Here is a 13,473-nt window from a genome sequence, read left to right on the forward strand (position 1 = left end):
TTACATAATAACAGAAGTCGTTACCTTAGACTTAAAGCATCAATTACAGGCTGACTACTGAGCTCTAACCTTTTGTCTTGAAGGAGAAGTTGCAGTGGACGCAGTGGTATGGCCGGACATCAGAGTGGGTGCGGATGTGTTTGCGCAGCATGCTGGGCTTCTTACAGCGGATCCCACATTCCTCACAGATGTATTTACCGCGTCCACGCCCACGTACGTAAACATACTCTTCATTAGATTTGTAACTGTGGGGTTGCATTAGAACCATGGGAAACATGAGATGCGAAGCCAAACGCAAAAATCCAAGCAGATATCAAATTGAATTATAAAATTAATTTGTTTTTTATTTATTGAGTCATACCCGCCATCAAATATTTTCACTCGTCTTGGTTCCGTTTTAGATGCCAAGTCCTTGTCTGAGTCATTGCTGGCCTGGGTTTCTGGTTGCCCCTTTACTTCTGGTTTCAACCAATACAGACTTCTGGGTTATTGGCATCTGCAGAAAGGACAGGGAGTCAATGTGCAGCACTAAACTGAATTCAATAAACAAGACATGATCATAAGAAATGTTTTTTTCAGAAAATTAGTTCTTACCTTGGACATGACATCTTTCAGCTTGCCTGAGTAAGACAAGATGTCAGATTTCCCACTAGTTCTTATGGCTGAGGTGTAGTGCATTTTCTTGGAGCTCTGTTTAGAGTCAAACAGAGACATGACCACCTTGGTGGGCAGCCCAAGTGGGTTAGGGTTGTTGGAACTGACTGTCCAGGCAGCATATGCTGAAGTCTTTAGGTCTGTCTGTGGGACATGAAGAGACTTTCTCTTCATCAGGAAACACCATGTGAAAGTGGTGGCAGTCTTTAAGCTGGGAAAAGACAATCGATGACTGTCTTTTGTGTTAACCACAGACACAGATGTCGTCAGTTTCACCTGACCAGCCTGGAAGCTGGAGGGCCTAATAGGAGATTTGGCAGGAGTCCACCTCTGTTCATCAGCTTTTTCTTGGTGCCTCAGATTATTATTAGCTTGCATGACAGTGCCCTGGCAGCCAGGTGTAGTATTCATGGCAGGGCCTGCCTCCTCATGAATAATAGTGCTTGTATCTTTTTCCAGCACTGCACTGTCAGGTGACATAGGCTTAACGTCATCAGTAGCCTCCGAGTCCTCTTCATCTGTCTTAACTTGGGGAAGAGGTGGGGCCTCTGTTTCAATAGGACTATCCACTGGTTCAGTTGTGCAAACCTGCCTAACAAGCATTAGCTTCCGCTGCCTGGTCACCTCTGACATCTTCGAATTAAGATAATTAACTGACCTGCCATCAGTTAGACAGGCCACCCCATGCTCATCCTTGGCCCGTTTCTGATGTTTTTCCATGTAGATATCCAGGCTGTTAGCAGGTGACAACATTCGTTTACTTGAGGCAATTGGCTCCTGCTGTGGGCATAGGGTTACTGATGCTAGTTTCTGTGTGCAATGTAAAGACCCGAGAGATGTTGCTCGTTCTCCAGTATGGGTATGAGTATTAACTGTTGGTGATTGAGTCCTGTCCTTCTTTACGGTTGGTACAGTATGAGTATCACTAACTACACTGTGACTGGATAAAAGACTATTTTTATTGGATGCAGATGGAACAGGGTGCATCTGCTCATGCGTTATCAGGATTTGTGGCAGTGGTATAACACCTGCTGGGGTCTGATCGAATTGTTCTTTTTGCTGTTCCCCTGACAAAACAACAGTCTGTGTCTTTATCTCAGAGGTCTGTTTATTGGGTTGAGCAACATATACGTTTTGGATTACATCTGATGATTTTGAAATGCTCAAAATCGGATTGGCAATAGGTATTGTTAAAACTGGCAAGGCTATCTGAGTTCCCTGTGTGCTAGAGAATGAAAATTTCTGGCTTGTTCTCAGAGCGGGACACGGCAGTTGGTATTTGGGCACAAAACATTTCTTTTCTTCAGAGTCCGCTGGTTTCTTTTGGACATTCTCATGACAAACTAAGATCTGGCTTATTGGTTGTTGCATCTTTTGGCATATTTGAACCCTTGATGTTTGATGCCAAGGGTGCGGAAGGCCATGGACTTGAGGCTGCAGAGTCGGGCTACCCAAATTAATGCTTTGCACCATTTGCTCATTCTTTTGCAAGGGTGGTTCTCCACTACGCAGAACAAAAGGCTGAGCCACGGTGCGCCAATTGGCAATGTGAATCTGCTGGGATCTATTCTGAGTTAAAGAGCTAACATTTGTAATGGAAGGTTTATCTAAAGGTATGACAGCTTTCCGAACAGGCTGTTGACTCTCTGGACCTATCTTTAAAGACATTTGGCGAACTAATGGTCCCCGCCTTCTTTCAATAAGTGGCACCTGGGCTACTTGGGAGATTTGTGCACTTTTTGGCTGGCCAACAGGGGACAAAGATCTGCTGGGAGACACATTGCCACAGTCAAAGGACTTGCTACGATAGTCACATGAAATCTCCACAGAGGGTTGATTACAAGTGATCTGTTCAGACGCGGCTCGCCTCATCATTCCAGGTACACCAAGGGTGTTGAAGGCTGTTAGCACACCTTGAGAATCCAGATTTTTGCCAATATATTCCCCTCTGGAAGGGCTGTCTGACCTAGATGGCTCTTCTCTGTCGAAAGAGGCTGAGATGCTGGAACACCGAGAAAGACTACTGTCCCTGCTGAGGCTTCGTGAGAGGCTGGACTCAAAACTGGACTCACCTGAGGAGTGGTCCATTTGTGCAAGACGAATTCTTTTCTTTTTTGGTGGCAGTTTCTCTGCTGGTAACTTTGACAAACTCTCACTTCTCTGAGGCCAGCTAAACTGATCTGTGGGCTTATCTGCTGGCTCAGTAGTCTGCGTTTCATGCTCTCTGTCAGGCTCCTCTGTTACTAGAATCTCAGGAACTTGGATGTTGTTTTGGCGAACCAACCGAGACTGATGAACAGGAGTAGTGTGTTCACCCACTGCTGTGACTGCACCATCAGAGCATTGTTCCTTCCTTTGCGTTCTATATTCAACACCGCTGAGTTTTTCATGGTAGTTGTCAGCTGAGACACTTGCCGCTGCATCTGTTTTTGGTTTATTTAGGGGATCCTTCTCCATACTATCAACAGGAGAGGCCCTGTCAACAGATTCTGTCTCAAACGAATTGGGCCTACTGAGCGAATTGGTGTGTCTAATGACTGAAGTGCCACTACCTTGCCTTTGCATCTCTACTTTGGTTGAGGTGCAGATCTGGGTTTCTCGTATCGGTGACAGTCTGGAATCTGAAGTATTAATGCCTCTTGCTACAAGCTGAATCTGAGGTAGCTTTGACTGGTTGTTTTTGGGCTGTATGTCAACTATTACAGCATGCTGAGAAAAGGTTCGACTTGCCAGAGTTGTTGGCAACTCAAAACTAACTGAACAAGGTGGAATTGTGTCAGTTGGAGACTGATCATCCTCATCTCCAACACTTTTCATTTTCCTTCTCTTCCTAATTGACGTTTGATGATCAAGTATTCCCGAGCCACAAGATAATCTAGGAACTATTGGCTGTTGTATGTTAACGTAAAAAACATCTTGATCAGTTTCTTTAACAGCAGCTGGCTTGTTTTTTGGACCGTGAAGCTCAGAGCAATAGAATTTCTTGTGCGTTTCAAAATTCTCCAATTTTCTGTACCGATTACGACAAGTTTCACACTCATACATTGTGCCTTTATTCTGCAGGGACTTTCTGTTTCTGTCTTGGCTGTGCTCAAAAGATCTGCTTCTTTGCATTAGCTCTGTTGAACTGCTTGGTCCGTGATAACCCTCATCCATGGAGCGAACAGTAGGGAGGCCTTGGCCCTCATTTGTGCAAAGGTCCTCCACTGCTGCTTGTCTCACTAATGTACGAGAATGTATTGCTGGATTTGGGGTTGATGGGGCTGATGAAAACACATCATCATTTAATGAACTAATTTTGTCATCAAATGAGTGACAGATTCGCAAGGGGCGAGGGATGGGAGCAACATTAATGGGAAGAGCTGAATGTCCCGGTGTAGTAGGCATAGAGTTACTCCTTGTAATTGGCAAACAGTCCATTGGTGGGTACTGAGTAGGTACAGACAGAAGAACTACTGGCTTTGATTTATCTGTGGGAGTGAAGGGGGACTTGGGGATGTCTGAGCTGGAACTTGACCTCCTTCCCATTGGTTTAAGATCAAACTGAAAAGAGTCTTTAAATATGTATGATTTAGGGGAGTCTATACTACCTCTCCTTGAGAGAGATGTTCTCCTTGGTTTTACACTGTCCAGCTGCTTGTTGTCAACCACAGCCTCGTTATCAGATATCAGCTTTGAAATTCGCTCCTCCAGAGACAATGCTTTGACTTCTAATGGTGGACGCATTTGTCCTTCTGTGGCTCGAGGCTTTTGCTCAGCTGATACATGCATGACTGTGGCCACCACAGGAGGAACATTAGGAAGAGTATTCTTAGCAACGTCAATGTCTACAGGGGGAGTTATCTTTACAAACGGACTGGGTGGACTCATGGCCTGGTCCGCACTTTCAGACCGTGAGAAGTAGCCAGAATCTGTGCTTCCCAGGCTGCGGGGACTAAGCAGACATTTAGCCTGTTGCTGCTGAGAAAAGTCTGTTGCTTGTTGCCTCTGAAGCTGAGCATGTCCGACTAAAAGTGGAGACTTGCACTGGTGGTCTTCATCTTCACTCACAGTATCTAGTGAGGGATTTGTACCATCCACCTCTTTCAGAGATGACAGAACCTTGATGCTTGACCTCAGATTGGCAGTCTGGAAGTCTCGTTGCCGTTGTGCAGCAGCTTGCTCAGGTGCTGCACCCGTAACTCTTGGGCTGTCTGCCCTCAGAGGAGAGACATTCACTGGATATACAACAACTTTTGGAAGTGCAGCCGTTACTTTGGGCTCATGTGCCCTCTGGCCAGCTGCTGGTTTGATTGACTCTAACACAGCTGATGAGTCCATTTCTCCATGGCTCACTTGGGCTGTACCTGCACACTGTAAACTATTTTCGGATGAAGCTGCCACACTGCTCTGTGATGAGTCAGGGTCCAAGTCTGCAGTGCTACCTTCCTCATCACTGTCCCCACTCTCCTCTGCCTCTGAATGTGTCCCAAGGGCTTTGTCAGATTCTTGAGATAGCGATCCACCTCCAGATTCAGAGCGTGCAATGAGACCCAGTTTAATTGCATGAGCATGTGATTTCTTATGCTTGTACAAGTTGCTCTTGGTTTTGAATGAAAAGCCACAAGTAACACAGGGGTATGGTCTTTCTCCTGTGTGAGACCGGATGTGCTTGAGCAACACACTAGGTTTTGCACATGCCCTGCTGCAATATTCACAAACATATTTTCCTGGCTTCTTAGGTTTTTGGTCCTTGGAGACTTGTTCAGCACTGAAGTTCATTACAGTGGTCATCTGAACCTGGTTGCTGCCAGGTGTAACTGGGACCTGAATGGTGCTGGGAACACTTGCAGACAGGGACTGGCATGTTTGCACAACTGGTGGTTGGCTTTGTGGCAAAGCATTGGAAACTGAAGGGATAGATGCATGGGTTATAGTGCATGGTCCAGCATTAAAACTCATTTGCAAGCTAGGCTTTTCTGGGTTTGAAGCAACAGGCATAAAATGTGGAGTAGCAAGTGGGGAGGGCTGCATGGTGGTGCCCTGTGTAGATGTCTGCACATTTCCCTGTAGTGCTGCAATGCCAATAAAGTTTCCTTGTTTGTCAATGTAATAAGTCTGCATATGGGATGGTTGGCTCTGGAGACCAACATTGACAGCTGGTATGGATGTTAATTCACCACTGGATTGAGCATGAGGAGCAGGAGCTGGTTTTCCAATGGCTGTGACCTGCAAGGAGTTTTTCCTCTCAGCCAGTGTACTAAAGTCAGGCTCCATGGCCTTAAGTAGGACATCAAGAGGAGCACTGCTGTGGTACGAACCTCCCTCAATGTTGGGGTCTTGGCTCTTGTTGTCTTTGGACTGAGACACTGTAGCGGTACTCAAAGAGTCCTCCTTAACATCCGTGGGATCAAGTGATGGTGGCCTAGAAGACGTTTGCTCCAGCTTCAGCCTTTCAGCAGCAGTAGATGATGACCCCCTGTCAGGGGATGCTTCAATAGGTTGAGCATACTGTGGCTCTCCTTTCCCACTGGGTGATGTAGAACGATTGTGGGAAGTACAGTTGGAGGAAGTGGAGCAAAAAGGTGTAGTTTCCTTGGACAAGCCTCTGTGGAGCACAGTGTCAGATGTTTTAAGCTGCAGGGGCTTCTTCACTGGAGATTTAGGAATTTTCTTTTGCAGATTTTCTGCAACAACCTTTTTCCTCTTCAGGCCTTTTATGTTATCCGCATTTCTTCGACTGCTTTCAGATATCCCTGTGAAGAAAGAGAACAATGAGAAACGATGAAAACCAGAGATGGTACTTTTCCCACCACTCTGCTATATGTCAGATTCTTGAGCTAGCGATCCACCTCCAGACTCAGAGCTTGCAAAGTAACCTATTTTAATGACACAACAATTTTTATTTTCTTTTAAAGTGCCAAATTTAATCAGAATAATAATAAAAAAAAAAGTTTTCAAATTAGTGAAATGCTGGGAAACACCCACAGCTGTGGCACTTGCTCGTGTTTGTCTGTTTTTTTTTTTTTTTTTTGTATGACTTTACGTCAGACATTTGGCATCCATTGATTAGCTTGTAATTTAACTAATTACATAGCTCTATATATAGTTCTTGATTGAATAGCTTTGTTGCATATCTGCACAAAAAACACAAAGCTAGTTAACTATAGTGGCATACAATTATATTATTTTTTTTAATATTCATATGGCTGTTATGTAACAAAATCTTGTACTCAGCAGCTATTCAAGTGGTACATTTGTGAAAAAAACTTTGTATTTTCACTAGGTTTAGCAATACCTTTAAACAAAATTCCATAATTTGGACACTGCACCCTGTATCTGTTGTGTGACTAAAAACACAGATGCCACACTACATAACATAATTACATAAAAAGTATTATTTCCCTTTTTTTACTTTTCAGTGATGTCGACCTACTGAACCTTGGCTGTTTAAAAAATGCTACATATAAATCTAAGACAGCAAAGAGAAACTGGATGTACATGGTTTCAAAACTGCATTCCAATTATAATGCAGTTCTGTTTTGAAAAGGGCGCACCCATACTGTGGTGTCCCGTAATAATGATTCAGGCCAGAGTTTTTAAGGACATGTTGCATAAGATTAGCAGTGCCCTGTAACAGTTTCCTGGCATGTATGGGTATTTCCCAAGATGAGGTCAGGACTCCTTCAAGGCCTCTGGCATAATTAGACTGAAGAACACCCTGTCTTTACATAACTTAATCCATTTCTCCATGCAAAAATAAGAGCAGTGTGCCTATAAAGCAACACAAAAACAAATATGCACTAAACAAACCTTGTGATTATTATATTATATATTTTTTTAAATAAGTACTTCTAAAACTAAAAGTCATCTAGTAGAGTATGATTTGTATTAATTACTTGCATGAAAAAGCATCAGTTCTTCCTACCCACTATTGGGATAAGTCTTCTAGAGATTCCATTTCTTCACCACAAACATTTCATCATATAAAGCACTTTATAAATAAGAAACATTTGTCAGTTTCCATGTTCAGTTGTAACTGCTGTTACCAAAAAGCAGTTTGGGCTATTTTCAGATAAAACAATAAAATTTACGCAGAAGAAGAACAATTTTGCCAACCAGCAGTTAAACTTGATGTTATGTTAACGACCACATCCTTTAACTTTTGTGAGATATGGCTGTTTAAACATGTAGTTGATAATTCTAAAAAGATCAGCTATCGACAGAATTAACTTTAACAGTTTTTAAAGGTTGTTGTCAAAGGAATTAATCCTCTGACTGGCCAGCAGGGACATCAGTACTTGCTGTACTTTAACATGGGGATTGAGATATTTGTACTCTCCGTTTAGTGTCTTCACTCGATCTCATTTACAGCAGCTAATTTAATCAAAGCTCGAATGTCCTGCAAATACGCTGGGTGAGTTTTATAAGGACAGTGTTGCTGTGAAGAGGTGAGCTCAGCTGGTTAATGCTCAGGAACAGCTTAAACACACATCATGAAGCTGCACTGAGCTCAACCAAACTGGCTTTTCTATTTGAGGGTAGTTACACAACAACTCACTTAACAAAAGAGAATATTTATGTGAGTAATAATGGCATTACTTAACTAAACTGTTGCTGTACAGTGTTCTCACTGCATTCTCTACATGCAGTTGTTGTACTGTTATACATAACAAATGAAAAGGTGAGGAAAAAGTAGCAAAATATTAAATTACCTAATTAAAATCTCTCTCTAAATGAGAGTTGTGACTTTAAAATGACACAGGGGTTAAGTAGTTGAAACCAAACTGAAACCACTAATCTAAAACCCTGCTGTTATAAAATATTTACTTAGGAATGTAGAAGCCAAATAAAACTTTTATACTGCAGCAAATCCTGATTCTACAAAGCAACTTGATCTGATAAAGTATTAACTAGTAGCCAAATATTATGATTAATAACTGTAAATTCAACATTACTAAGTGAATAATAAATCAATTAATTACATAGTTTTATTAAATTACTAAACCTAAATAAAGGAATTTTGGTCTTCCAAAACTGCAGTGATATAGGCCACTAACAAAATACTGTTAACATTTCAGACCAGTGCATCTCACTGTAATATTATGCATCTTGTGCTTTTGGTGAAAAACCTTTTTTCAGGATTAATTGTTATAATATATTATAATTGTTATATCCAAACTCCCAGATGGTGAATAAGAAAACAGAACTTATCATTTAAAAGCTTAAAAAAGGAAACTAAAAGCATTACTCACACATTGCTTCTTTAAAAATTAATATGACTCCTAACATCAAAATCTCTCTTACCTTTCTGTGAGCCTTTGGGGTCTTTGAGCTCTTTTTGTGCCTCTTCGATTTTATCTGTAACACAAGAACAGACACCATTTTCAGCACGGAGAACAGCACTGCACATAAACCCTCGCTCTACAGTCAAGGCAGCACAGAATGTAACTAATGATACTGGAGATGCTTCCCACACGGCTGCAGCAGGATGAAGGTCTTTTAAATTAGAAACAGATATTCTTCCATAGCCAAGAGAGTGCACTGTTCCATTATGGACACCACTGTAATCACAAAGGGCGCAAGCTAAGGTGCATTCTGAACAACAGTCATAGGAAAACACAATCTTACAGAAGAGTGTGTGTGATATACAGATAGTTTGTAAACAAGTCAAAATGGTGGGATCATTATCGCAGCATGAGTGCTAACCTGCTGATCAATTTGCGAATTTAAAAACCCATTTACACTCCTCAGGGAAGACAAATTAATTCCTCCCAGGTCTTCTATACATTACAATCATCATCCACAATCCACCAGGTGAAGAACCTGTTTCTATACGAACCATATGGACGTGTGGGAGGTGACAGTGCTGACTGTGTTTTAGTGGAATCAATATTAATTATATACGCTAGCTCAGTGTGCTGTGAATGAGTTATACACAGTGGAATGGCAGAGAGAGATGTGGTAAAGCAGGTTTACTACCACAGGCTATGGGAGGGAGAAACGTCCTAAATGTGTAATTACATCTCCAAAAAAAATAAAATTAAAATGAAAAAACACTTGATTATTATTGTTAACTTTAAACAGCAGGTTTATAAAAAAAAAATCACTAATACAAAAATCGACAGGAAAACTGAGCAGAAAAATATTATTTACAGTAGTTTAACATTTTTATTATTGTTATTAGCATTAGGCAGTTAAAATACTTGTGCAGCACCTCTGATATTCTCACTATTATTCTATCCATCTGTCCCAACTGATCCCTCTCAATTTCAATGTGTTAGTAAAAAACTATTATAGTTCCTTCCAGAATATTATAAGCATAGCATGCACCAGCAGCATTGTGAACCGTAAACAATCATGTTTTTTTCTTGTAGCAGGAAACAGAAATGGAAATAAAATGTTTAATCTATGTGACAATTAGTTTAAAACAATCAGTTTCTTTAAAATTTAAAAATCTGTAAAACCAAAATGAGTGTGTATGTTAGTACAAGTGCATCATGCTGTTGTTAAGCACAGAGGAAAATAGGCGAAGAGAAGCGTAACATTATTGCAGCATGTTTCCACCTCCCATGACCATGGAAACTAGATGGTAAAATAAACCCGCTGTGGTTTCTGTGCCCTGCACATGACATTAGAGTGCAAGAAGAGTCCTCCAGGACCAGTGGTAACAATTTTGTCCTAGGTTGCACAAACTTTAATGGAGGGTGAAAGAGGATGTTCTTCTGTATTTCCCATAATCACAGTGCAATGCTGGGAATACTCAGAGGAAGGGGTGGACACGAGCAGGGCACAGAAGGGGTCAGTAGATTATGTCATCATCTGTGTGAGTTACTATAGTCACACCCTGCTCTCTCTCTCTGTCTGTTTCTCTCGGTATACCAGGCACAAGCCATGGATTACATAATGAGTCCCCACCCTGGAGCTTCTGTGGAGCAAAACAAAGGCACCCTGCCAGCAGGCGCACAGCAACCAAGGAGAGAGCAGCGTTAGTGTGCGTGTCTTATACAGAAAGGTAGACAGAGAAGGAAGGCAGACATTTGTGTTTGTCTCTGGTCTATTTACATATAAACGACCATGTGAACACCCTCGCCATTCGGCAAAGAAATCAGGTAGGCTGTGTTTTCCTGGCAACGTCGGTGGAACGGTATTTCTCTAAACAGAGGATCCCGAAGCTTTCCTCAGAGCCGTGGTTACCACAGCTCAGTCTCGCAGCTTCCTCAACTAAATGGCTGTGTTACTGCAAACCCAATTGAGATGATGAATGCTTATTTTGGTGGTTAGAAGATGTGGAGGTAGATTTTGTTTGCACAGCTCAGTAAATATGTTTTGTGTTACACTGCTCTGGCAAACCAAGGCATAAACGATTACTGCCCAACAAAAAGCTTATTTGTGGTTGTGTATGGTAGGAGACCACAGTGTAAGCTATTACAGAACAGACTGCAGCTTTTACATAACAAGTCACAAACAAGACGCCTCATGCATGACACAGATGAAGTCAAGATCTGGAGGAAAAGAACACAAAACACCAACACAAATGAGTAGAAAGGGACAAGGTGGCATTATCCTGAAAAATATTCCATCGGAATGACTAGAGGGTTGTTTATATGTGTCTGGGTGATGGCTACATAATTCTCTATGGAGCTTTAAGAAATCCCTAATGCCATCTGAAACCTACATAACTGTCCTGTAGACACAGGAAAGCAATTAAAGGAATTTTCACAAATGCATATTGCAAGAGCTGAAAACCAGAGCACAATGTGGAACACAGACCTCAGACAGCAGTTTAAGTTATGCAGCCCCAGTTACACTAAACTGTTTATAAATGTGGTCATAAACTAAATATTAAAATTCTCAACTCTTGTCTACAGTAAGAAGACTGTGTAGTACAAAAGGTGTGTTTATTTAGTTTCAGTTCAAGCTCCATCCACACCATAAATTATAAAAACATTACTCTGAAACACACATTGAACTACTGGGTTTGATAATTTAGTGAATTATGAATCAGTGGACTCCGCTTATGTAACTTCAACATGTGGTACTACTGGTACATCTAACTAAGAAATTGATTTACATAATGTAAATCCAAACTCCTGTAATGCACCACTGCATGACAACAGCACTTCAAACACAGGTCACCGAGCAGACAAAGGCAACAGGTCGAGGTTCATCCTCAGTGTCAAGGTGGCGACTTGTGATCTTTGAAACGTGACACCTCAAAATATACAAGGATCAGGCAGGGAGGGGCCAGATTGTAAGGGGTGCATGGCAATTAGGCAGAAGTTTGAGGGCGAGGGAGTCAGTCTCTTCACACATCGCTGTCATGACAACCACAAATCTTTAACGCACCTCCCCCTTCCTTTGTCTTCCAGATCACTCCTCTCTGCACTGTCTGGGATAGTGGGAAATGTGATTACTCGTGCCCTGAGGGCCAAAGTGATGTCATCACACATGAAACGTGCACTTTTGATCCCCAGCGCCCTCTTGATGAGAGTTTACAGCCCATCAGCTGTGTTCAGGCGGCTGCTCAGTGGGAGGGGGAGCCCATCCGAGCTTCATTAAGGCATTTGACAGATACTAATCAGTGCAGAGGGGTCATAATGGCCACGGATCCAAACATATGTTAATGAGCTACAGAGCCTCTGGAAAATGAGCTTAATAAACCAAACTTCTCTGTGGATCAAACCCCCCCCCCCCCCCCTCCCCCCCTCCCAATGCCCCTGTTTAATGACTAAAAATTTTACATTACAGCAAAGTGGCAGCATCAGCCCACATTCAGCAACATCACCTCCGAGAGCCCCCTCTGCCTGTTGACCGATAAATAACCACCAGGCTCCACACACACTCTTCCCTCACTGCCAGTTTGTAACACATTCATATTTTGCTCAACAGCCTGCCCTGCTGGGCCTCAACATGCCAAATGGCCACCATCACTGACATAGTGGCAGCTTTTCATGGCAGCCATATGCACGCCGTTCACGTTTATCAGATGGCCCTGATGGCTTGGCTTTGGCTTTTTCTGTGAGCATCAAAGATGCATCATCTGTGAGGGCTGAGGAGTCATCAGTATGCGTGACACTACCCCAGTATACGAGCAGTAAGTCTGAACAATGCCAGCAGACCACAGTATGTGGGCAGACGAGCATCCACCAGAGATGATGCAGTAAGTAAAGAGCGAGTCACTTTATCACGCTATACTAAATGTGTTTAATAAATGGCATTTCAGTGTTAAAGTCACTCTCCTGTTAGTGTGGAACTAGCTCGTACTCTTTCTAGATGGATCTTGTCTATGTAACATGAACATCATCAAAGGAAGCAGTTAGAGAGGTGGATCTGATTCGATGTTTGGACAATAACAGGTTGATGTCTACGGACAGAAGGATGGACTGTAGCAAACTGGGAGGAGGCCAAAACAAGGGGTGGAGGAAAGAAAGGAAAGTGAAGAGATAAACAGGATGATATAGTAGGCAGAGAAAAGGAGTGGACGAGGTTTATAAAGGGGGAAGAAGAACAAGACCAGGAAGAAAACCGTTTTCAGGAGAACAGAAGAGGGGAGATGCCTCGAAGATGATGAGATGGGAGTCGGCAGCTGCCCCCTTCTTCCCTGTCACTGCAGGAAGGAGATGGAGATTATGTAACTCGAGCACCTACACGAGCCTGCTGTACCCACCCGGCTGTGTGCAAGCATGCACCAACATCAAACACACCGTCACAGTAGTCACCAACAGCATTTTCCAGCAGAACAAAAACAAAAGCAGTAGACACAGAAACGTAAATCCTACATCCGTAAATATGCTTCACAACAGCAGAGAGACCTGACCTCCGACCTCGAATGTATGT

General features: G+C 42.5%; 1 protein-coding gene and 1 long non-coding RNA gene across 2 annotated transcripts in view; one reads left to right on the forward strand and one right to left on the reverse strand.

Moving 5' to 3' along the window:
• Positions 1-13,473, reverse strand: part of hivep1 (HIVEP zinc finger 1) — a 47,707-nt gene that overhangs the window by 3,790 nt on the left and 30,444 nt on the right. Inside the window, 5 exon segments of the mRNA XM_026348644.1 lie at positions 70-245; positions 362-462; positions 464-496; positions 595-6,389; positions 8,941-8,994. Of these exon segments, the coding sequence (XP_026204429.1) occupies positions 70-245; positions 362-462; positions 464-496; positions 595-6,389; positions 8,941-8,994 (6,159 nt within the window).
• On the forward strand, positions 79-12,335 carry LOC113154441. The gene is made up of 3 exons (XR_003298030.1): positions 79-213; positions 10,519-10,745; positions 12,006-12,335. It is a non-coding gene; the product is annotated as an uncharacterized LOC113154441 (long non-coding RNA).

Source organism: Anabas testudineus, chromosome 11 (genome assembly GCF_900324465.2).
Source record: "Anabas testudineus chromosome 11, fAnaTes1.2, whole genome shotgun sequence".
NCBI lineage: Eukaryota > Metazoa > Chordata > Actinopteri > Anabantiformes > Anabantidae > Anabas > Anabas testudineus.